The 22,073-nt window shown below is 46.0% G+C and overlaps 2 protein-coding genes across 9 annotated transcripts in view; one reads left to right on the top strand and one right to left on the bottom strand.

The window, feature by feature from the left end:
• The window catches only part of C5H4orf45 (chromosome 5 C4orf45 homolog), a 132,929-nt gene extending 112,797 nt beyond the window's left edge, over positions 1–20,132 (top strand). The window contains exons 5-6 of the mRNA XM_043902311.1: positions 2,422–2,611; positions 19,969–20,132. Coding sequence (XP_043758246.1) covers positions 2,422–2,611; positions 19,969–20,016 — 238 coding nt within the window. The 3' untranslated portion in view covers positions 20,017–20,132. The remainder of the gene's footprint in view (positions 1–2,421; positions 2,612–19,968) is intronic.
• The window catches only part of FNIP2 (folliculin interacting protein 2), a 123,912-nt gene continuing 114,338 nt past the window's right edge, over positions 12,500–22,073 (bottom strand). For all 8 annotated transcript variants that reach the window (XM_043902302.1, XM_043902301.1, XM_043902307.1 and 5 more), the window contains 3 exons: positions 21,845–22,045; positions 17,823–17,938; positions 12,500–16,189 (listed from right to left, as the gene is read on the bottom strand). In XM_043902302.1, the coding sequence (XP_043758237.1) occupies positions 16,111–16,189; positions 17,823–17,938; positions 21,845–22,045 (396 nt within the window). In that variant the 3' untranslated portion in view covers positions 12,500–16,110. The remainder of the gene's footprint in view (positions 16,190–17,822; positions 17,939–21,844; positions 22,046–22,073) is intronic.

Genomic DNA, 22,073 nt, shown 5'->3' with positions numbered 1-22,073 from the left:
AGACAGGGGGGTGCAGGATCCGTGCCTGCTTACCTGCCGTGGTGGGAGGGAAGCTGCTGCAGAAGGGTCGGGCCTTAAAGTGACTCAGCTCTGATCCTCTCCCTCCTCATCCATCACAGATCCCCCGGGCCAGCCATGCTTCAGGAGGGTAATGCGCCTGGGAGGCAGTGATGAAGAGGCACTTCTGGGTTCTTTAAGGAGCCCCGAAATGGGAGGAGGAGAACCTATTGCACTAGCAATTTATTAATAAGTATATTCTACCAGCTTCCATCAGATAAGTCAAATACAATGTGCTACCAAAGGAGGAAAACAGTTAAAAAAAAAAAAAACTAAGATCATGGCATCCGGTCCCAGTGCTTCACAGCAAATAGATGGGGATAAAGTGGAAACAGTGACAGATTTTATTTTCTTGGACTGCAAAATCACTGCAGATGGTGACTGAAGCCACAAAATTAAAAGACGCTTGCTGCTTGAAAGAAAAGCTATGACAAATGTAGACAGCATATTAAAAAGCAGAGACATTACTTTGCCGACAAAGGTCTATCAAAGTTTTTCCAGTAGTCATGTATGGATGTGAGAGTTGGACCATAAAGAAGGCTGAGGGCCAAAGAACTGCTGCTCTTGAAGTGTGGTGCTGGAGAAGACTCCTGAGAGTCACTTGGACTGCAAGAAAATCAAACCAGTCAAACCTAAAGGAAATCCACCCTGAATATTCATCGGAAGGACTGATGCTGAAGCTGAAGCTCCAACACTTTGGCCCCCTGATGTGAGGAGCCTACTCATTAGAGAAGACCCGGATCCTGGGAAATATTGACAGTGGGAGAAGGGGATGACAGAGGATGGGATGGTTGGATGGCATCACTGACTCAATGGACACGAGTCTGAGCAAGCTCCGGGAGTTGGTGATGGACAGGGAGGCCTTGCGTGCTGCAGTCCCTGGGGTCACAAACTGTCCGACATGACTTAGTGACTGAACGACAACAAGGGGTGAATGAAGTCTTCAGAGGAGAGGTGTTGTCAAGGAGTAGCTGCCATTTGTCCCTGAAGGAGAGGGTGGTCACAGGGAAAAGGAAAAGCGGGGGACAAGGCCAGAGGTCTGGAGGCGAGTCCTCCTCTGAGCTGGTGGAGGTGGGGACGGCTGGGAGCACAGGGGTCTCAGAGGGGAGAAAACGGCCAGTGGGAGGGGCCTGGGGGCCCCATGGGCAGAGCATTAAAAAAAGAAACAGACAGCGACCACCCCCCTTTGTGGACTTGGAGAGCGGACCTCCGTCCTACTAGCAATGGGGTGTCTGGGGGCAAGCTTGCAAGAGGTGACAGGGTCTCTGTGGTTGTGGAGAGGAAGGAGGGATCTGGTGGAAGGAGGGGTCTCCCCCTCTATTCAGCTCCGCTCAGTGCTGCCTCTCCTCCTGGCCCCAATTCCCACAAGTTCTAGAACCCACCTGTCTTTAGTTGTCTTCAAGTTACTTCCCTAGTGTTGGACTTGCCAGGAGTGAGGGCCGCACAGATCTGCCCCGACCCTTGACCCAAAGAACTGAGGAAGCCAGAAGACTCAGGGTCTAGGAAAGGAGCTTTGCAGTGGCCAAGAGGCCCTGGGTGCCTGGTAAGAGGGGTTTGGGGGTAGGAAGCTCCAACTTTCTTCCAAATGAGAGTGTTAGTTGCTCAGTCACGTCGGACTCTTTGCAACCCCATAGACTGTAGCCCTCCAGGGTCCTCTATCCATGGAATTCTCCAGGCAAGAGCATTGGAGTGGGTTGCCATTTCCTTCTTGAGGGCATCTTCCAAATGAGGGATTGAACCTGGGTCTCCTAAGTTGGCAGCCTGGTCCTTTGCCATCTGAGCTACCAGGGGAGCCCATGGTGAGTCCTTATCCTATGATCCTCTTGTCTTTGCCCCTAGACCTGGCCTTTTACCATGGACAAGCAGTCCTCAGATAATATTCTAGTTTAAGGGTGTTGGATTGGGAAAGGAGAATGAAGCCAGGATCTTTGCTGCTGCTCATTGTCCAAAGCCAGAGTCTGCCATCACCAAGCTGGCATTTCCCTGAGTTCCCAAGGTCTCAGACCCAGCCGGCGTGTCCTTCGGGAGAACTCAAGGCCTGGCTCACCCCCAGCTTCCCAGCATCTGGCCTGTTCGGCTTGGAAGGATGCCTGGAGCAGTCATGGTACCCAGGCAAAATGATCAACAACCTTCCTAGATAAGTGTTCACCTTGGAAGGTAGTTCCCTGGGGAAGTGGAGGGGCAGAGTCTTGAAACTTCTCAGGATGCTGGCTCAGGGCTTGGGGGCCTTAGCTTTTCAAGCTCTGTGGCTAGAAATCACCATGATCACAACAGAAGCAGATGAGTTTCCAGCATCTGAAACCTGGTGGCCTTATTTCTAACATCCTTCCAGTGTGAGGACCAACCAATCTGTTCCTGTTTCAGGCAACCCAATCCTTCTATTATGGATGCGGAAGGAAGCCCCAGTCGTGGTTTTATTGCCTGGCACATGGGGGATTACGAGGACACCAGCCAAAGAAACTCCAAACGGGCCGTCCTCTTCCGACAGAGCAAGGCAGCCCTGCCGATAGTGTCCAGACCGCCGAAGCTGCCGAAGCTACCGAAAAAGGAGGAGGTATGGATCATTATGGAGAAGGAAATGGCAACCCACTCCAGTACTCTTGCCTGGAGAATTCCATGGATAGAGGAGCCTGGTGGGCTACAGTCCACAGGATCGCAAAGAGTTGGACACAACTGTGAGACTAACTTTCACTTTTCACTTTCATGGGTCATTAGCTTTTCTGAGTCATTCTGGAAAAGACTAAGCTGTTTTAACATATGACTCAGTGCTGTTTATAGTAATGGGCTTCCTTAGTGGTTCAAATGGTGAAGAATCCGCCTGCCAATGCAGGAGACCTGGGTTCAATTTCTGGCTTGAGAAGATCCTCTGGAGAAGGGAATGGCCTCCCACTCCAGTATTCTTGCCTGGAGAATCCCATGGACAGAGGAGCCTGGAGGGCTATAGTCCATGGGGCGGCAAAGAGTAAGACATGACTACAGTTTCACTTTCTTTTTTACTTTTCATTTAATAGTAATACTATAAATAATCGATTTTATTGTTCTTTTCAACCTATCAAAATGTTTTGTAATTCATATCGGATTTCCACAGTGATGTCTGTATAGGTGAGTATTATTCCAATTTTACACAAGAGGTGTGACTTAGTCCTTAGAACCACTTATATATCGTATGGTTTAACCTAGAGAGCATAGCCATCTGCTTGGTTTCCAAAACCTGAGAAACCTCTCAGTCTGTGAAATGCGGTAAATCTATAAGCAATCCTTAAAACCCCATAGACTGGTCAACAGAGTTCCCAGTTCAAATTCAAGGTTTTCTCCCCATTACTGCCTGAATGTTGAACAAGTTGCATAATTTCCCAATGTGGGTTTTTTCATTCATAAAATGGGGATATTTTTATCTGTTCTGAATATTTTGTAGAGTTACCATGAGAGTCAAGTGGAGAGTGTGTAAGCATATATTCAAATGAACAACGATTTCCTGAGGTCCTTCAGCATCATCCCACAGCAAATCCTCTCTGTAGTCATCCAGCATTTCAATACTGAGTGTGACAAGAACCTTCCCTGATAGAAAATGACCGCACTAGCTCAGATACACCGCGACTCCTGTTCTCTACTAGGAGAGAGGCTGCTTGCCCCCATTGGAGAATCTTACCACTGCCCTAGAATATTGCTTTCCCTCTAGCACCAGAGATCTGTTCATTAGGAGTTGTCTGTGTGACAATTAATTATATATCCATCTGAAACACTCTGTGAGGAACCAAGGAAGTCCTCAGTAGGTCCTACCCCAGGGATGCTCTGAATTGAAGAATGGAGCATTTGGCTGCTGACATTCCTATGTGGTCTGAATTTTGAGCTGGGTCCAAGTGAGATTTATTGCAGTGTGTGTGAAAGAGGCTTTAATTCATTATTTTCTACCAGTGAATTAATTTTGTGTAGAACTAGCGTGATCATGGAATGATCCCAAATGCATCCTACTAAATCCAATTGAGATGCTTTTATGCATTAAAAAAATCTGTTGAAAGACTGACTTTGGAATGATTTCAAGCTTACAGAAGAGGTGCAAGAACAGTACAAAGTGAACCGATACACTCCTCACCCAGAATCATTGGTTGGTAATTTTATTTGCTGTAATGCTTTCTTTCTACACACACACACACACACACACACACACACACTTTTGTTTTTACTGAACCATTTGAAGGTAAGTTGCAGACATGGTTTTGCTTTACCTCTGAAGATTTCAGGGTGCATTTCCTAAGAATGACGGGGTTCTCACACATAACCATGGTACAATGATAAGGTATAGCAAACTTAGCACTGATACAGTGTTACCTAATCCTCAGTTCATAACCAAATTTTATTAGTTGACCCAACGGTGCTCTTTGTCATGTTCCCTGATGCAATGTTTGATTCAGGATTAGCTCTTATGTTTAGTTCTCAAGCCTCACAGCCTCCTTTAGTTAGGAACAGCTCCTCAGCCTTGGTCTTTCATGACACTGATGTTCTTGAAGGAGTCAGACCAGTTCTGTGGAATTCCTCTTAATTCAGGTATACCTGGTATTTTCTTGGGTGATGTGTTTCAGGCAGGAATCCCAAGGTGAGTGTTCATGTCATCTGCAGGGTATCACATCACAGAGTACTTGACTCATCATTGGTGATGGTAACTGATCACTTGGTTAAACCTCTTCCCCTCCAGAGATAAACAAAATATTACATCATTCAAAATAATCTTTTTTATCAGCCATGTTTTTTTTTGTAAATTCCAGAGATACCTTAGAAACTTTTTCCCCAAGGTCTTTCTTTGGATGATTCCCCTAGGGTTCTTGTGGGTGATACTTCCATAAGTACTCAAGCCCTTTTCTCACCTGACATAAATTCTCTTCAGGGAAAATAGGTTGGAGCAAATTATAAATTCAAGCTTCCAAAGTAAGCCTCACACCAGTCACCTGTGCGTGGCTCCTATTACTGTACTCACCTGAGATGCAGCCCACTTGCCATCCTTATGTTGTGAGAACCAAGACTATGTCCTGGAAGCAGCCTTGGAAAAACAAAACTTTGTCAATAGTACTGGGAGACATTTTAAACACAAAAACCTATACGCAATATCACAATGCTTTCTCATCAAGATAGATAGCTGAAAATGGGGACATTTTATATTCATGTTCTAAAGTTTCGATTTATACCTATAAACCCAAGTACAGAGATTAATTTCTAAATGTTTCTCAGAGTGCAATTTATGATATATAACAGTATGTACCATTCTTGTATGTAATACCCAAAATGCTTGTACAAATATTTTTGGAAATCAGTTGCACAAATTTCTAAACTACCTCTTCCATGCTATGCTGTCTTAAGTTGCTTCAGTTATTGGAGCAACTTCAGTCAAGTTGCAACCCATGAACTGTAGCCCGCCAGGCTCCTCTGTCCAGGGGGAATTCTCCAGGCAAGAATACTGGAGTGGGCTGCCATTTTCTTCTCCAGGGGATCTTCTCAACCCAGGGATCAAACTCTCCTCATGCTTCCTGCTTTGAAGGTGGGTTCTTTACCACTAGCGCCACCTACATTTCCCCCAATTTCTTCTTTTAAATCACAAAATATCTCTCAAGTCCTACCATCTATTACATTCGTTGTTTTCCCTTCTTGCTTTTTGGTTGACATTATTTTCTCCACATAAATAATAGCTACTTAAGTGTTGTGGAACTTCTGTGTATATGACAGACACTTTCAACATTGTCATCCACTTCTATATCATTTCTTTGCTTGCAAATATCTTCATTGCTCCCCTTCCCTCCAAAACGTGGACATAATCTCAGGGATTGGTACGTTCTTTCCCTTGCCCACTCACTCACATTGGATGTGGGAGTAGTGATTTTCACATTTTAATATGCATATGCATCATCTGGGGTCTTCCCAGGTGGCTCAGATGGTAAAGAATCCACCTGCAATGCAGGAGACCTGGGTTTGACCCTTGGGTTGGGAAGATCCCCTGGAGGAGGGCATGGCAACCCACTCCAGTATTCTTGCCTGGAGAATCCTCATGGACAGAGGAGCCTGGAGGACTACAGTCCATGGAGTTGCAAAGAGTTGGACACGACTGAGCGCCTAAGCACAACATACACACACCCATGTGCGCGTCGTCTGGAAATCACAGTAAGGTGCAGATTCTGATTCAGTCTGTCTGGGTTGGGGCTTGAGGTTCTTCACGTCCAGGGACCCTGATGTGCTGGAGGATTCACCACCCCAAGCTGCATTTTGAGTCACAGCAGGAGCAAAGGGAAGTGGGAGACCAGGATGAAGGATTAACAGGGCACAGGCGGTGATCAGCTAGTGCCTTTGGGAAGGGCTCGGAGGCCGACTTTGCAGGCAGCTGAGTAACCAACTGCCTGCAGAGTCGGGGGTGGGAGTCGGTGCTCAGTGGTGAGGCCAGAGGAGGCGGACAGGTGCTGAAGAGCTTGGACTTTCCTGGACCAACTTTCTTTTTTTAATTAATTTTTATTGGAGTATAGTTGCTTTACAATGTTGTGTTAGTTGCTGCTGTGGAGCAAAGTGAATCAGTCACACGTATACTTAGATCCCCTCGGTTCTGGATTCCCTTCCCACTTAGGCCACCTCAGAGCGCTGAGTAGAGTTCCCTGAGCAATGCAGTAGGTTCCCATTAGTTATCTATCTCACACATCAATAAGTCAATCCCAGTCACCCAATTTACCTACTCCCTCTTTCCGTTTGGGTATCCCTAAGTTTGTTCTCTACGTCCATGTCTCTATTTCTGCTTTGCAAACAAGCTCATCTGTGCCATTTTCCTAGATTCCACATATAAGCAATATTATAAATTTGTTTTTCTCTTTCTGACGTATCTACTGTGTATGACAATCTCGAGGTCCATCCACATCTCTGTAAATGGCACTATTTCATTCATTTTTATGGCTGAGTAAAATTCCATTTTATATATGTACCATGTCTTCTTTATCCATTCCTTTATTGATGGACATTTAGGTTGCTTTCATATCCTGGCTATTGTAAATAGTGCTGCTAGAAACATTGGGGTACATGTACCTTTTTTAATTGTGTTTTTTTCTGGATATATGCCCAGGAGTGGGATTGCTGGATCATACAGTAATTCTGCTTTTAGTATTTTAAGGAGCCTCCATTCTTTTCTCCATAGTGACTGCACTGATTTAAATTCCCACCAACAATATAGGAGTGCTCCCTTTTCTCCACATCCCCTCCAGCATTTATTGTTCGTAGAATTTTTTTGATGATGGTCATTCTGATCAGTGTGAGGTGATACCTCCTTGTAGTTTTGTTTTGCATTTCTCTAAAAACAGAAGTGAGAGGGTTAAGCTTTCGTTTTGGGGAGGTCATTTAGATGTCAGCCTGGAATAGGATTGCTGAGAGGGAGGTGAATTTGAGGGCATTGTGGTAACCCAGTTGAGAAATGAGGAGGGATTGAAAGAAGGCAAAGGGGAAGGGGAAAAGGCGATGCATTGGGACCCAAAGAAAACAAGTTCAGCAGCTTTGGTTACCGACCGGACATGGGGAAAGACCTCAGTAACTACGGGAGAAGGCAGTGGAGGCCGACCGAACCCAGACCTTCTGAGATGAAGCGGGGAGGCAGGGGGCAGTGAGAGAGTAGGAAGCAAAGAAGTGAATGCCAAGGAAGCCTCTCTAGAAAATGCTCAGCTGTCAAGGAAGGAGAAGTTGAGGGTAAAGAAGGGGGACAGGGGGCCTAGGAGGAGGCTCAGTAGACTGAGAGCTAGTGGACCAGGAAAGGGCTGATGACTGCTGGCTGGAGGTTTCAAGAACACAGAGGGCAAGGCTCAGTGTGGGGATTAATCCCCACTCTCCCACCACAAAAGGGGTGATACCTCCTCCCCTGCCATCTCAGAGGCTGTCCTCACCTGGGCTCTGCCTGTTCTCCGGCACCCACTTTGCAGCACATATTGAGTCTATGTGAATTGCCTCTCAACCCTCAAGGGGAAGCTGTGAAGTCTGTGCTGTTCAGTATGTTAAAGATCTTTGCTTCCAAGGATCCATCCTATAACCTGGTGTGATGATATTCTGACTCCCAGCTGCATTGTTGGTTCCTCATGTATGTCCTTGGGACAATATCTTAAGTACCTGTATTACTCAGGGGTTCTCCAGAGGAAAAGAACCAATAGGATGGATGGATAAAGGGACAAATGGATGGATGGATAAAAAGACAGACAGACAGACAGACAGATAGCTTTAAGGAATTGGCTCATGTGGTTGTGGAGGCTAGCAAATCCCACATCTACATGTAAGCCAGGAGGCTGGAGACCCAGGCAATCGTGTGAAGGCCGCTGGAAGGCAGAATTCCCTCTTCTTCAGGGGATCTCCATCTCTGTTTCCTCTGAGGTCCTCCCACTGACCGGATGAGCCTCCCCCTCATGTTATGGAGGATTATCCACTTTACTCAAAGCCGATTCATCTCAGTGTTTCTCTCATGAAATGCTTTCACAGTAACATCACACTGGTGTGAGACCAGATATCTGGGTTGTTGTTATTGTTGTCCAGGTGCCCAGTCGCGTCCAACTCTTTGCGACCCCATGGACTGCAGCACACCAGGCCTCCCTGTCCCTCACCATCTCCCAGAGTTTGCCCAAGTTCATGTTCGTTGGATCGGTGATGCTGTCCAGCCATTTCATCCTCTGACACCCTCTTCTCCTCCTGCCCTCAATCTTTCCCAGAATCAGGGACTTTTCCAATGAGGTGTCTGTTCACATCAGATGACCAAAATACTGGAGCTTCAATTTCAGCATCAGTCCTTTCAGTGAGTATTCAGGGTTGATCTCCCTTAAGATCGACTGGTGTGATCTCCTTGTTGCCCAAGGGACTTTCAGGAGTCTTCTCCAGAACCACAGTTCAAAGGCATCAGTTCTTACGCACTCGGCCTTCTTTATGGTCCAACTCTCACAACCTTACATGACCACTGGGAAGACCATAGCCCTGACTATATGGACCTTTGTTGGCAGAGTAATATCTCTGCTTTTGAACACATTGTCTAGGTTTGTCATCGCTTTCCTGTCAAGAAGCAATCATTTTCTGATTTCATAGCTGCAGTCACCATCCCCAGTGATTTTTAGAGCCCAAGAAGAAGAAATCTATCACTATTTCCACATTTCCCCCTTCTATTTGCCATGAAGTAATGGGGCCATATGCCATGATCTTAGTCTTTTTTACTATTTAGTCTTAAGCTGGCTCTTTCACTCTCCTTCACCTTCATCAAGAGGCTCTTTAGTTCCGCTTCGCTTTCTGCCATTAAAGTGGTATCATCTGCATATCTGAGGTTGTTGATGTTTCTCCTGCCTATCTTGATTGTGGCTTGTAACTTACCCATCCCGGCATTTCTCATGGTGTGCTCAGCGTATAGGTTAAACAAACAGGGTGACAGCAGACAACCCTGTCATACTCCTTTCTCAATCTTGAACCAATCAGTTGTTCCCTACAGGGTTCTTAGCTGTTGCTTCTTGACCCGCATATAGGTTTCTCAGGAGACAGGTAAGATGGTCTGGTAATTCCCATCTCTCTAAGAGCTTTCTGCAGTTTGTCATGATCCATACAAAGGCTTTAGTGTAGTCGATGAAACAGAGATGCTTTTTCTGAAATCCCTTGCTTTCTCTATAATTCAGTGAATGTTAGCAATTTGATCTCTAGTTCCTCCTCCTTTTCTAAACCCAGCTTGGACATCTGGAAATTTTTGGTTTGCATAATGCTGAAGCTTAAAACTCAACATTCAGAAAATGAAGATCATGGCATTCCAGTCCCTTCACTTCATGGCAAATAGATGGGGAAACAATGGAAACAGTGACAGACTTTATTTTTGGGGGCTCCAAAAGCACTGCAGATGAGGACTGCAGCCATGAAATTAAAAGATGCTTGCTCCTTGGAAGAAAAGCTATGACCAACCTAGACAGCACATTAAACAGCAGAGACATTACTTTGCCCACCAAGGTCCACCTAGTCAAAGCTATTGTTTTTCCTGTAGCTATGTATGGATGTGAGAGTTGGACTAAAGATAAAGCTGAGCACCAAAGAATTGATGCTTTTGAACTGTGGTGTTGGAGAAGACTCTTAAGAGTCCCTTGGACTGCAAGGAGATCCAACCAGTCCATCTTAAAGGAAATCAGTCCTGAATATTCATTGGAAGCACTGATGCTGAAGCTGAAACTCCAATATTTTGGCCACCTGATGCAAAGAACTGACTTATTTGAAAAGACCCTGATGCTGGGAAAGATTGAAAGCGGGAGGAGAAGGGACGACGGAGGGTGAGATGGTTGAATGGCATCACTGATGCGATGGACATGAGTTTGAGTAGGCTCTGGGAGTTGGTCATGGACAGGGAAGCCTGGTGTGCTGCAGTCCATGGGGTCACAGAGTTGGACATGACTGAGCGACTGAACTGACTGACTGAAGCCTAGTATGCAAGATTTTAAGCATGACCTTACTAGCAGGGCAGATGAGTGCAATTGTCTGATGGTTAGGACATTCTTTAGTACTACCCTTCTTGGGAATTGGGATGAGGATTGACCTTTTCCAGTGGCCACTGCTGGGTCTTCCAGATTTATGACATAACGCACGCAAAACTCAGATATGTGGGTACTGTGACCTAATCAAGGAGACATACAAGATTAACAATCATAGTACCCACCTCATCCAGGTGTGAGGATTCAATGAGGTAATGTACATCATGCATCCAATAGAACCAAGAAGCAGTGTGCTGTGTGTGTGTGTATAAGTGCTTCATCAATGGCATGATTTTAAAGGGAGCAAAAAAAACACTTAAAATTTTCATTTAATCCAAAAAGGAGTTAGCAGTATCTAACATTACCTCCTTCCTGTAGTCTTAAAAAAGTTGGATTAAAACTCAACATTCAAAAAAATAAGACTGTGGCATTCGGTCCCATCACTTCATGGCAAATAGATGGGGAAACAATGGAAACAGTGACAGACTTTATTTTCTTGGGCTCCAAAATCACTGCAGATGGTAACTGCAGCCATGATATTAAAAGATGCTTGCTCCTTGGAAGAAAAGCTATGACAAACCTAGACAGCATATTAAAAAGCAGAGACATTACTTTGCAGACAGAGGTCCATCTCGTCCAAGTTATGGTTTTTCCAGTAGTCATGTATGAATATGAGAGTTGGACTATAAAGAAAGCTGAGCACCAAAGAATTGATGCTTTTGAACTGTGGTGTTGGAGAAGACTCTTGAGAGTCCCTTGGACTGCAAGATCAAATAAGTCAATCCTAAAGGAAATCAGTCCTGAATATTCATTGGAAGGACTGATGCTGAAGCTGAAGCTCCAATACTTTGGTCACCTGATGCAAAGAACTCACTCATTTGAAAAGACCCTGATTCTGGGAAAGATTGAAGACAGGAGGAGAAAGGGACAATAGAGGATGAGATGGTTGGATGGCATCACCATCTCAATGGACATGAGTTTGAGTATGTTCCGAGACTTGGTGATGGACAGGGAAGCCTGGTGTGCTGCAGTCAGTCCATGGGGTCGCAAAGAGTTGGACATGACTGAGGACTGAACTGTAGTCTTAAGATGACATGATTCAATGTGGTCTCATATTGCTACAAAAGTTACTTTTAATAGCATGTTTTTCTTGAGGCTGTATGCATCAGTGATAGATTTCATAGTAAATATTTTGTAATGCCCTTTATTTTCCTAAAATAAAATGCATAGTTTTCATCAACAGAGTAACTTACTTACACACATAATTTATGACAAACCACTATAATGTCCTAGTGGTACTATTTTACAACTTATATTAATATATAGTTTAATACATAAATATTAGGGCACTAGTAGTTTAGAAAGTATAATCATCAGACACTTGCTTCCAAATGGAATCTCCGTGAAGGCAACAGCTCTAAGTAGCTATAAGCAGAGACGATCAGAAGACTGTGTTGATGACAAACTCCATGATAAACACAGCTACTGGTAATATGGTTTTCCAAATGTATGTCAGTTCTTATTAACAGCCTAAACCTTACAAAGTAAAATCTTGCCTCAATTTATACAACAGTGGCATTACCTGGAAAATTAGGTATATATTAAGATCATGAGAAAAGTATGTTGTGCATTTATGTAAAGCAGAATTAAATTCTTAGCTTAAATCATTATAAACAGGTTTTCACCCATATGAACGGCAGCAGGATATCTAAGTCACACAGGAGGTGGGATAACTCCTTATTCCGTGGTGTCCAGCACGTGACGAGATTTTCTCTATCCCTGGGAGATTTGCTCTGTTCCCACCCACTCTGTGCCCGGAGCCCTCTCCCGTTACATGCTCACCAAACACCCCTGCTGAGAGTCAGTAACATTTACAGTGGGCTTGTTTCAGCGTGAATTACTGGAAATGAGATGTCTAAGTCTGATTAAACAGACAAATCATAGGCAGTACCAAGAAAGTGTTCAAGATAAATTCAGAAGGTTTATTGCACCAGATGCCACAGAAAAATGGATCAAAGTAATATGTGAACAAGTTTTAAGAAAAAAGAATTCCATACATTGATACTGATATCTATTTAACTGATCAAAAACAAAGTCCTATCAATTTGTTGTAATGGAACTTCAATGATAACAAACCAATCCTGGAATTTTCTCCTTTTTAAACACCACTTAAATTTAAGCATATTGCAGTCTTGCTTCCAAGATTTATGGTTCACCAAATGTGGACATTTAAAAATTAACATTCAGAGGGGGCTGCTTGATTTAGGCAAATATTATATTAAAAGGTTCCTGCCCCCAAAGCACAATAGAAAACAAATGGTTCACATTTACCAAGAAGCTCAAGACTTTTTCAATTTATTGGTGAAAGTATGCATGAACAAAATACTTTCAAAAGCACATGTAAGTGGAAAAATCCAGATATTTAAAAGAACTGTAGGGTCACTTTATATTCTTTATTTTTATGTACAACCAACTCCAGTGAGGAACCTAAAAAGCTACAGACTGAATTTTATAAAATCTCAGGACCTAATTAGAAGAGCCAAAACAAGAGTTTAGTATACTTTAGCAGGCGGGGATTTCCCTCCCCCGAAAAAAGTTAACTTTGAAAAATATGATAAGTTTAAAAAGTTGCGATGTGTAAACGGCAGTTTCATGGGATGTGAAAAGTTTATCATTACTTTCATTAAAAAACAGCACACTTCAGAAAAATGGATTGGAGCCTGTACAAAAAGCTATTTAACACTGATAAAAATAAAATACTTTGGAATTATGCACAAGTATGGAAGCTACATTTTAAGTTTTCATTGTCATGTTTAAACGTACACAAGTATCTTTACATTCATATCACTCGTCAATCTACGAAAAATTAAGCCTTGACATGCTGGAGGAAGGCCCGAACGGTAATGCTGGTGCATACCCGCTCTGTCTGCCTCCCATTCGCCTGGACAAGCAAGATGCTACAAAAGGTACACTCAACAGGTAAGACGTCAAAGTTGAAGAAACCCTAAAGGTGGAATCCTATCAACTGAGGTAGTTTTCTCTATTTGTACATTTTTTTTTAAATTTTGTTTTTTTCTTGAGGTGGGCCTGGGCGAGGGCGGGTCCCTTCCTCACCTCTGTGGCTGAGACAGAACCCGGCCCCGGGGTGGTGTCCGGCGTGTCTCCACCCAGTTCCATGAGATTCTTTTTCCACTTTTGGGAAGAGGTTGCGTTTACGAGAACAGGTGGATGTTCTTGAGAGGAGGAGGGTTTACAGAAGAGCAGCAACATTCCTGGTCTGTGGTGCAGGCGGCAGCCGTGAGGGGCGGGCTGCCTGGTGTCCTGAGGGGTCTCCCTCATCACCTTCTGGGGGAGGGGGGCGTGCAGAGGCCAAGCTAGTTTCCTCAGCTGCCAGGGGCTGGGCCACATCTTTTCTGTGTGAAGTTGAGACTTGACCATTTAAAGCTCAGCTTCCCTGGGCTGGGTCTAACGCTCCACAGGCTGCTACCTGCACTGATTTTGCATCTAGTTATTGTCTGTAAACCCTGGAGGGTGGCAGGGGAGGGAAAGCGTCCAGAACATGCCAGTGAGAAGGGAGTCAGAGACTGGGGGATGCTCAAAGCCGGTGCAGAGGGGACGCTGTGACCTCGCTCAGCACAGTGCATCACACGTAAGGGACACAGATGGGGAGAGGGCGGCCGTGGGCCAGGTCCGCGACAACCACCATGGTGTCATGGAACCAGGGACTCTAAATACCCGTCTCATCTCGGACGTCAGGCAAAAGGAAAACAGAAAACGTAGATAAAATGGACATCACTTTTATGAGAGAAAGACATAAAATACAAATTAAAGATTTTTAGAGTCTCGAGACCCTCTGCGCTTCACATCCTTAAAAAGAGAGAGAGAAGGGGTACTTCCCCGATGGTCCAGTTGTTGGGACTCTGAGCTTTCACTGCCAAGGGCCCAGATTCAGTTTCTGGTAGGGGAACTAAGATCCTACAGGCTGAGTGGAGCAGCCAAGGGAAAAAAAAAAAAAAAACCAACACACGATTTCTTGAAAAGAGAGGGGAAGGCCGTAGTTATGACCTATCCCTAAGAACCACTCCTAAGAAAGAACACACCTGTTTTTTTCCATTGGTCCTGCTGCTCTGCTCTTTCAAACAAACAACTCGCATTTATCAAAGAATATAGACAGAGACATATGTAACTTGGGGTTTGGGATTAGGATTTTATCACATAGCAAATCTGAAGACAGAGTATTCTAACTCCTGAAAGGGAAGTCGTTTCATATTCTTAGGTGCAGAAGCTACACAGACAGGATTGGGATTGATTTATAAAGGAGAAGGAGATCAGAGCCTGGTTAGAATGAACGTTCTCAAGGCCTGCAGGTGTTAACAGGTGTGCTGTTAACAGGGTTAGCCCTGCCTTTTAACCACCAATTTACTAGTCTTTTCCTTTACCCTGGACGTCAGGACATCGCCTGCTTCACAATCGGTAAACTAAAGTTTGTTATCAACAGAAAATTCAGCGTTTTTAAAAAGCAAACTACGCTCATCATAAGCAATACTGCCTTGTGGCAGGTTTTATACTACAGGGCAGTCAATTTCTGGGAAGGTGTTTTGAAAAGAATGTAGGGTTTGGAAGGCACAGAGATGATAAGAGTAAAAATTGAGCTCATAGATGAATTGTTTAGAAATGTTCAAACTGATTCATAAGTCATCCTGAACTGTTGCAAATTTCACTTCCCACCTGGACAGCTGTGCCTTTTAAAGTGTAAATAGTCATCTGTATTAACTGTTACAGGAAGAAGGTGGCTTTAGCTGGAGGGATTTAGCCACAGAAATGCTCTCGAGCTTATAGAAATAACTTTGGTAAACGGCCCCTTTGACAAGGCTGCTGAGAGCTCTGAAGTCTCAGGACGAAGCGAGAGGGGTCGGACTGTGCCCTCCGCTGCTGTGCACTACGTGTGGCTGGGACGAGGATGCTACATTGATTCTCGGGTTATTGCACCAACAGTCCATCCCTAACCTACCCGTGGCTGCATCTCAAACAAGGGAAAGTGGGGGAAGGCCGGAAGCAGTGGGTCCCTGGAGCTCTGCTCCCCACAGCCAGCCCCCTCGTGCTCTCTGCCAGATGGTGACACGGGAGCCAGCGGAGCGGAGGCGGTACACGCGGGCTTCACTACACCGCGGTACCTGGTGCCCAGGGTCCCCGTGCTGACCGCCTTCTCGGGACAGCAGGATCGCTTCCTCCAGCTTGGGGAGCTCACGCTTGCACTCTGGGATGCTTCTAGCAGCGATGATGCCTGTGTCGCTCAGGCCCGCGCTCAGGTCCCTGGTCACCGCTGTGCCCTCAGCGCCCACGCTGACCGAGGGTGATGGAGGCCTGACTGCCCACGACAACACAGACGCCTGGAGTCAGTAAACCGACGGCTTCCAGCCAGCACCCGGGAAGCGGCCCCCCTCACACACAGCGCGGGGAGGACCGCGTCCGTCCGCCCTGCCGGCGCCTCGTGGTCGCAGGGAGCTGCCGTCCTTCCTCCTCTGGCTGAGAATCCGATTTTCTTCGAGGAGGAGCTGTCCTGAGCATTAGCTTACAAGAGTATCTGGGCGACGTAAGGAGAGTGAGTGCTGGCGATGGCCGTCAGCAGAGGCAGGTCGTTGGACTCGATCCTGAATGTGGAGAGAGGGCAGGTAGTTACGTTAACGTGGCAGGATTTATAGGAGCGTCCCACTGCCAGATCCCAGGTCTGCCCGGTGGGCAGTCAGAACAGGGTGAGGGAGGCAGGGAGATGGTGAGCCTTCGGTGGTGCAGTGGCAGCTGTGTGCGTGGGACCAGGGCCCGTATCCCTGCAGGGCCTCTGCACGACACCTCCGCCAGTCAGCACTCCAGGACTGCACCCCGAGTCTGCACTGGGTCCAAGTAAGTCTCCGGGAACCCAAGATGTTGACAATGTCTTCAAAACCCCTGGGCTTTCTTCAGTGGCTCACACAAGCGAGACCCCTGCCCAGCACGCACTTGACACTCAGACACCGAAGCCGCCTCCCAAGAACGGAGATAGAGTCAGTGAGGGCGGGGGAGCACAGGCAGGGGGCCGCTGTGTGTCCTGGAAAAGCCAGGATGGCCTCAGTCCTTGAAACATGTTCTAACGCTGTCCCTTGTTTCCAAAATCTAAAAACTAAAAATAGAACCTAAGAAGGCAGCTGGCATGAGCTCATGGTGTCTTCCCTGCCTTCTGCAGTGACATTCAGGGTGACAGCAAGTTCCCAGCACCGCAGTGCTGCTGACCTGAGAGCAGGAGGCGGGTGAGGAAGGGCTGGAAGGGGCCCGCGAGGCACTGAGGGGCCTGAAGCAAGGAGGCACACCCACCGTCAGGGGTGGGTGCTGATGGTGCGCGCCCATCAGTCGGGGCCAGGCAAGCGTCCTAGAAATAAGAGCTGCACATCCCACATCAGAAACCCAATGAGGCAGGACTACTGTGAGGCTGGTGAAGAGATCTAAGCAAAAACTACAAAAGTAAATGCCTCAGAAGGGGAGAATATTTTTAAAGTGAACTGCGTTTAAAAAAAAAAAAAAAAAGTATGGTAGGAAACGCTGAGAATGGAATAATACAGTAAGTCATACCCTGGGTCTGACATGAGAAGTCCAGCAAGAATGCGAAGGCCTGAGCCTTGAAACAATACAAGTTTGACTGGCAGGCCTAATAGAGAATTTTGGGATTGACGTTTTATACACGGTATTTTCTTGCCCCAAACTGGGGGGATTCGTCATCACAGGAATAGGGGGGACAAGGCCCTATTGAGAAAATGTTGTTTTGTTACTTCTCTGTGGAAAAACTGAGCAGAGAGTAAAACGCAAGTCAGAATTTCTTCCCCCCAGAGAAGTCAGGGCAAACAGCCTCTGGAAGATGATGTAGGACACGGATGACACACACACCTCCTCTTCTGATGGGCTCCCAGGAAAAGGCAGGAGAGTCCGGCCACCTGGGGCATGCAGATGGGCTCCAAGTCCAGGGGGGCGGCCTTCCTTACCTCCCCCAGAAACGGCCAGGAGCCCACAGCCGCGGTCCCACAGCCCGTGACTCCCACATCCTAGTGAAATGCCTAGAGAGGGGCAGCTGGAGGATTACGTGCTCCACTTTCAAGGATAAAGCCACACCGGGGAGAAGGCTGATCCTGGAGCTCCAGCTGAAAGGTCGGAGAGTCTGTTTCTAGGTGGGAAACTCTGGTGTCCCCGGGGAGTGGCAGGGGCTGGACGGGTCAGTGGGTACAGCCCGGGGCAACAGCGGCACTCCACAGGACTCACCCCAGCACGACGCTTAGTTCTTTCACGTGCACACGCGTGTGTCCGCGAAGGTACTCGGACAGCATCTTGCTCTTCAGGTACATCTCCTGAAGTCTGTCCTCCAGGTGCATGACGCACTGCAAAGCCAACCACACTCGGGGTGAGCTGCGGACTCAGATCTCCACCAGTGATTCGAGAGCTGGAATGCCCTCCACCCTTCCTAAGTACACAACTGTGATCTCATCTCTGTAAAATATACTTAAGGGATTGCAAGCCAGTGCAAATCCTACCATTCGGAGGAATAAGTTTTGTCATCAACAGGGACCTACCGTATACCACAGAGAACTCTACCCACTACTCTGTAATAACCTATATGGGCAAAGAATCTGCCTGCCAATGCAGGAGACACAAGAGACTTGGCTTTAATCCTTGGGTCAGGACGATCTCCTGGAGTGGGAAATGGCACCCCACTTCAGTATTCTTGACTGAGGGATCCCTGGGTCAGGAAGATCCCCTGGAGTGGGAAATGGCACTCCACTTCAGTATTCCAGTTTCCCACTAGCCTGGAAAATTGCATGGACAGAGGAGCCTGGCAGGTTATAGTCCATGGGGCTGCAAAAAGTTGGGCATGACTTAGCACATGTGTATGTATAGCTGAACGACTTTGCTGCACACCTCAAACTAACACCACATTATAAATCAACTATATTCTAATATAAATTTTAAAAAATAAAAAAACAGGTTTTTGTAAAACAAGAAAGTTTACTTTTTCCAATGACTGTTAAGATCTTCATATATATCTTTGAGTTTTTTTAAAAAAGCTTTTGCTTTTTACATAGTTGAAATCATTCTGTAAGTACAATTATTCTCTCCTTTCAAAAAACTTTAAAATAATCCCTTCCTCATGTTATTAAAATTCTTTACCAATGCCTTTTTATAAAGAGCATCTCTGTTGTTGTTTTCTATGCCTCAGATTGTTTTGGTACAATTCATTCCCAGAAGAATGACTGGAACAAGGTTATTCTGAACTTTTCTTGTCTCTCAAGAGTGTATTTTAACTAGGTCTCTAATAACAATAAAGAGAGGCAATTATTTTCAGGACATCTCTACCCTTGGAACTGTGTCCAACTTCGTGTTTTAGAGAACAGCAACCATCTGTGCTTTGCACCAGAGGCAAATGCTTCTGCGCTTGGCAGGCAGTCATCAGGCACCTCAGTAAGTCACCTGATGGCTCTGGCAAGGGTCCATCTGACGTGATTCTCTTCTAGACCATTACGCCTGCTGTCTTCAAGGTAAAAAGATTAACAGATGCACTTGACAATGTGGAGCTTGACCATCTGGGCTGATCAGTGACATAGACAAAGTATGCATTCGAGATGCAGTCTTTTCCATTGGCTTAAAGTCTTAAGTGCGTTGTGTTGTGTGGATGAAACACAACTGGTAAGTGAGTAAGAGTAACAATCAAAGCAAGGAGGATTTCACCAGCTCTCATGGAAACGTTCCCCCCAGGAAGCCGAGCTCAGTGGGGTAAGGGGCTCCTGCTCAGCTTCAGTTCCTTATGGAGTAAATACAAAGTTTTAATAAGAGCATTATAAAATATTAAAAGGAACATCTACATTATGCTGAATCCTTTATGGTTTAAAATAGTGAATTTACAGCATTTTCATAGTCCCCAGGAAACTTGTGTGTTGCAATGTGGAAATAAAGAGAATTTGGTTCATGTGGAATGTACATGAAACTTGATATCCAAGCATTTAGAAATTTTTTTTTTTACAAAGCCTGATTATGAAATTGAACTATTTGGGGATCCGCTCCTTCCTTTCTGAGATGGATTTCTTCAATTTTAACTTCTGAAATTTTAAATAGCTACTTTCTCTTTCCATATTCAAAGTACCAACAGGAAATTAATTGTATGTTTCATTCAAGTGAATTTTAAGGAGAATTTTAAACTGCAGATGAAATTTTCTTTGATCTTAAATTTTGTGGTTAAATGTAACATGTCTAAATGAAGTAAAAAAAGAATTAACTGTGGTAATTTACTGCTGGGTAACTTAAGATGTCAACTGTAGTAAGACATATGGATTACAGAATAAAATATAAAAGTTTGGTAAATACTTAAAACAGTAAAAAAAACTGTATCATCAAATAGATCTCTCCTTTCTTACAGAAAAGCAAATTTCGGCCTCTATATCAGCATGACGCACGTTGCTACTAGAAGGAAAACTGCCTGCAAGTGCAGAACAAGAGTCAGGTTGTAAGAAGCCACAGGGGCCTCCTGGGCCACCACGGGGACAGGGGTCCGGCCGTTTAAAGGCCAAATAAAGGTTTCAGTGAGTAGGTGGTGTCAGTCTTCACAGCCGTGAACACTGTTTCACATAAGCAGTTATTCTTAACAATCACACCAGTAGAGGCTGTCTTACGAGTGTGTACAACATCCACTGGTACTCCAAGTGCTTCGGGTGCACTGTGCTCAGTCACGTCCAACTCCTTGCGACCCCAAGGACTGTAACCCGCCAGGCTCCTCTGTTCATGGGATTCTCCAGAAAAGAATACTGGAGTAGGTTGCCTTGCCCTCCTCACAGGATCTTCCCGACACAGGGATCGAACCTGGGTCTCCTGCATTTCAGGCAGTTTCTTTACCCCTGATCCAGTGGGGAAGTCCCAGTGAATTAGCCCCAGTAATTCACTTAGCCCCAGCTAAGTGAATTAGCTCACTTTATTTCCATAAACAGATGGGATGGGTTCTGCTGTTCCCCAGCTTTGACAAGGTACATGGTTAGGAAGCAGAGGAGCCTGGGTCTGAGTCCAGCCACTGAAAGCCCACTGACTGTCCACTGGCTGCAGAGGGGCCTCATTTCGCCCTGGGCCTGGCCAGGTGGAGAGCATGCCTCAGGGAGGCGCTCATGCGCTTGCTGCAAAGGTACCGTGTTCACAGAGGGGAGAGCTGACGTCCTGAGGTGCCCAAGGAACCAAACAGGCAAAGCCCCGAAGTGACCCCGTGATGTCGCTGTGATACCACACTGCCACCTCAGGGTTTCTAAGCCCCCCTCCAAGGACACAGGAGTCCTGGCTTTCCAAGGGGTGTGGTGCCCCTGTAGGTCTGGTCACAAGAACTCAGGGGAATAACCCTTCCTGAGCAACCAGGGAGCTGACCGTAATCCAGCCGCCTACTTGCTTGTTACTAGCCCTGCACCTTTTGTGGAGGCCGGAGGCTGGCAGGGAGATGCTGGCTGTTTGGTGTGGGGCTGAGTGCAGACAGGGGAGGGAGGAGGAGCTGAGAAGGCAGGCGAGCTCAGGTGCGTCCCTCCCAGCTCCTGGAGTTCTTCCCCTCCTGGTACCCGCCTTTCTGCTCTGGAAACCCGGCTCCCTCCCTCCTTAAGTCTGTTTTCTCTTCATCTCTCTGCACATGCGTGCGCGTGCACATGAACACACACACACAAATTTGTTGTGCATATTATTCCAGAGATTCGGGGAGAACTGTTGATCATTTTCTAGGAGTTCAGTGGGTCTGTCTGCTGTCTGTATTTAATATAATGTTATCAAACTGATTGCAAAATCCTATTCAAAAAGGAACAATTGATACCACCCCCTATGGCTACGGAGCTTCAACATTTTAATTATTGACACAAACAATATCCTACTTTATCCATAACAACTCTCGGAGGATTGTCCCTGCGCAGGTGGAACAACAGTCCCTTCAGAAAGTTGGCTGGCTTGGCACCAAACTGATGACGGAAAAACCAATAAGTTTCCCCAAGGAGGGTATTTTAAATTTCCTGTATGCTTGACCCCTGCCTCCACATGATACCTACTTCTTCATGTAACTTGTTCAAAGAGATGATGTCTCTATGCTCCGTTTCCAGAAGGACTATTGTTACTGAATCCAGCCCGTGTGCTGGTTTTGTATCACACGCTGTTTCCACTGATGCTAACATCCAATTACACTAAAATCAATACACAGGAGCTCGTGACTTTATAACCACAATACCGCGGGAAGTGTTTTTATAGCCCATTTCTCTGATGACTGGAGAACACACACTTACAAAGTCGGCGGGGAGGTGAAGCCTGTAGAGCTGCAGGATGGACTGCAGTAAGCCGGACACCTGACTTGACACCAGGACGTCCTGGCCGAGTTTCGTGCTGTCCACTGCCTTCCTCTGACTCGTGGCCACCTGGACGCTCCACTTGTCTGTGTCTGCGATGATGCATACGGCCTCGGCGATGGGCTCGTCCAGCACGGGATGCTGCAGGACAGACACAGGGGGTCAACTC

This window comes from Cervus elaphus, chromosome 5 (assembly GCF_910594005.1).
Source record: "Cervus elaphus chromosome 5, mCerEla1.1, whole genome shotgun sequence".
Lineage (NCBI taxonomy): Eukaryota > Metazoa > Chordata > Mammalia > Artiodactyla > Cervidae > Cervus > Cervus elaphus.
This window is presented reverse-complemented; position numbering and strand designations above follow the sequence as displayed.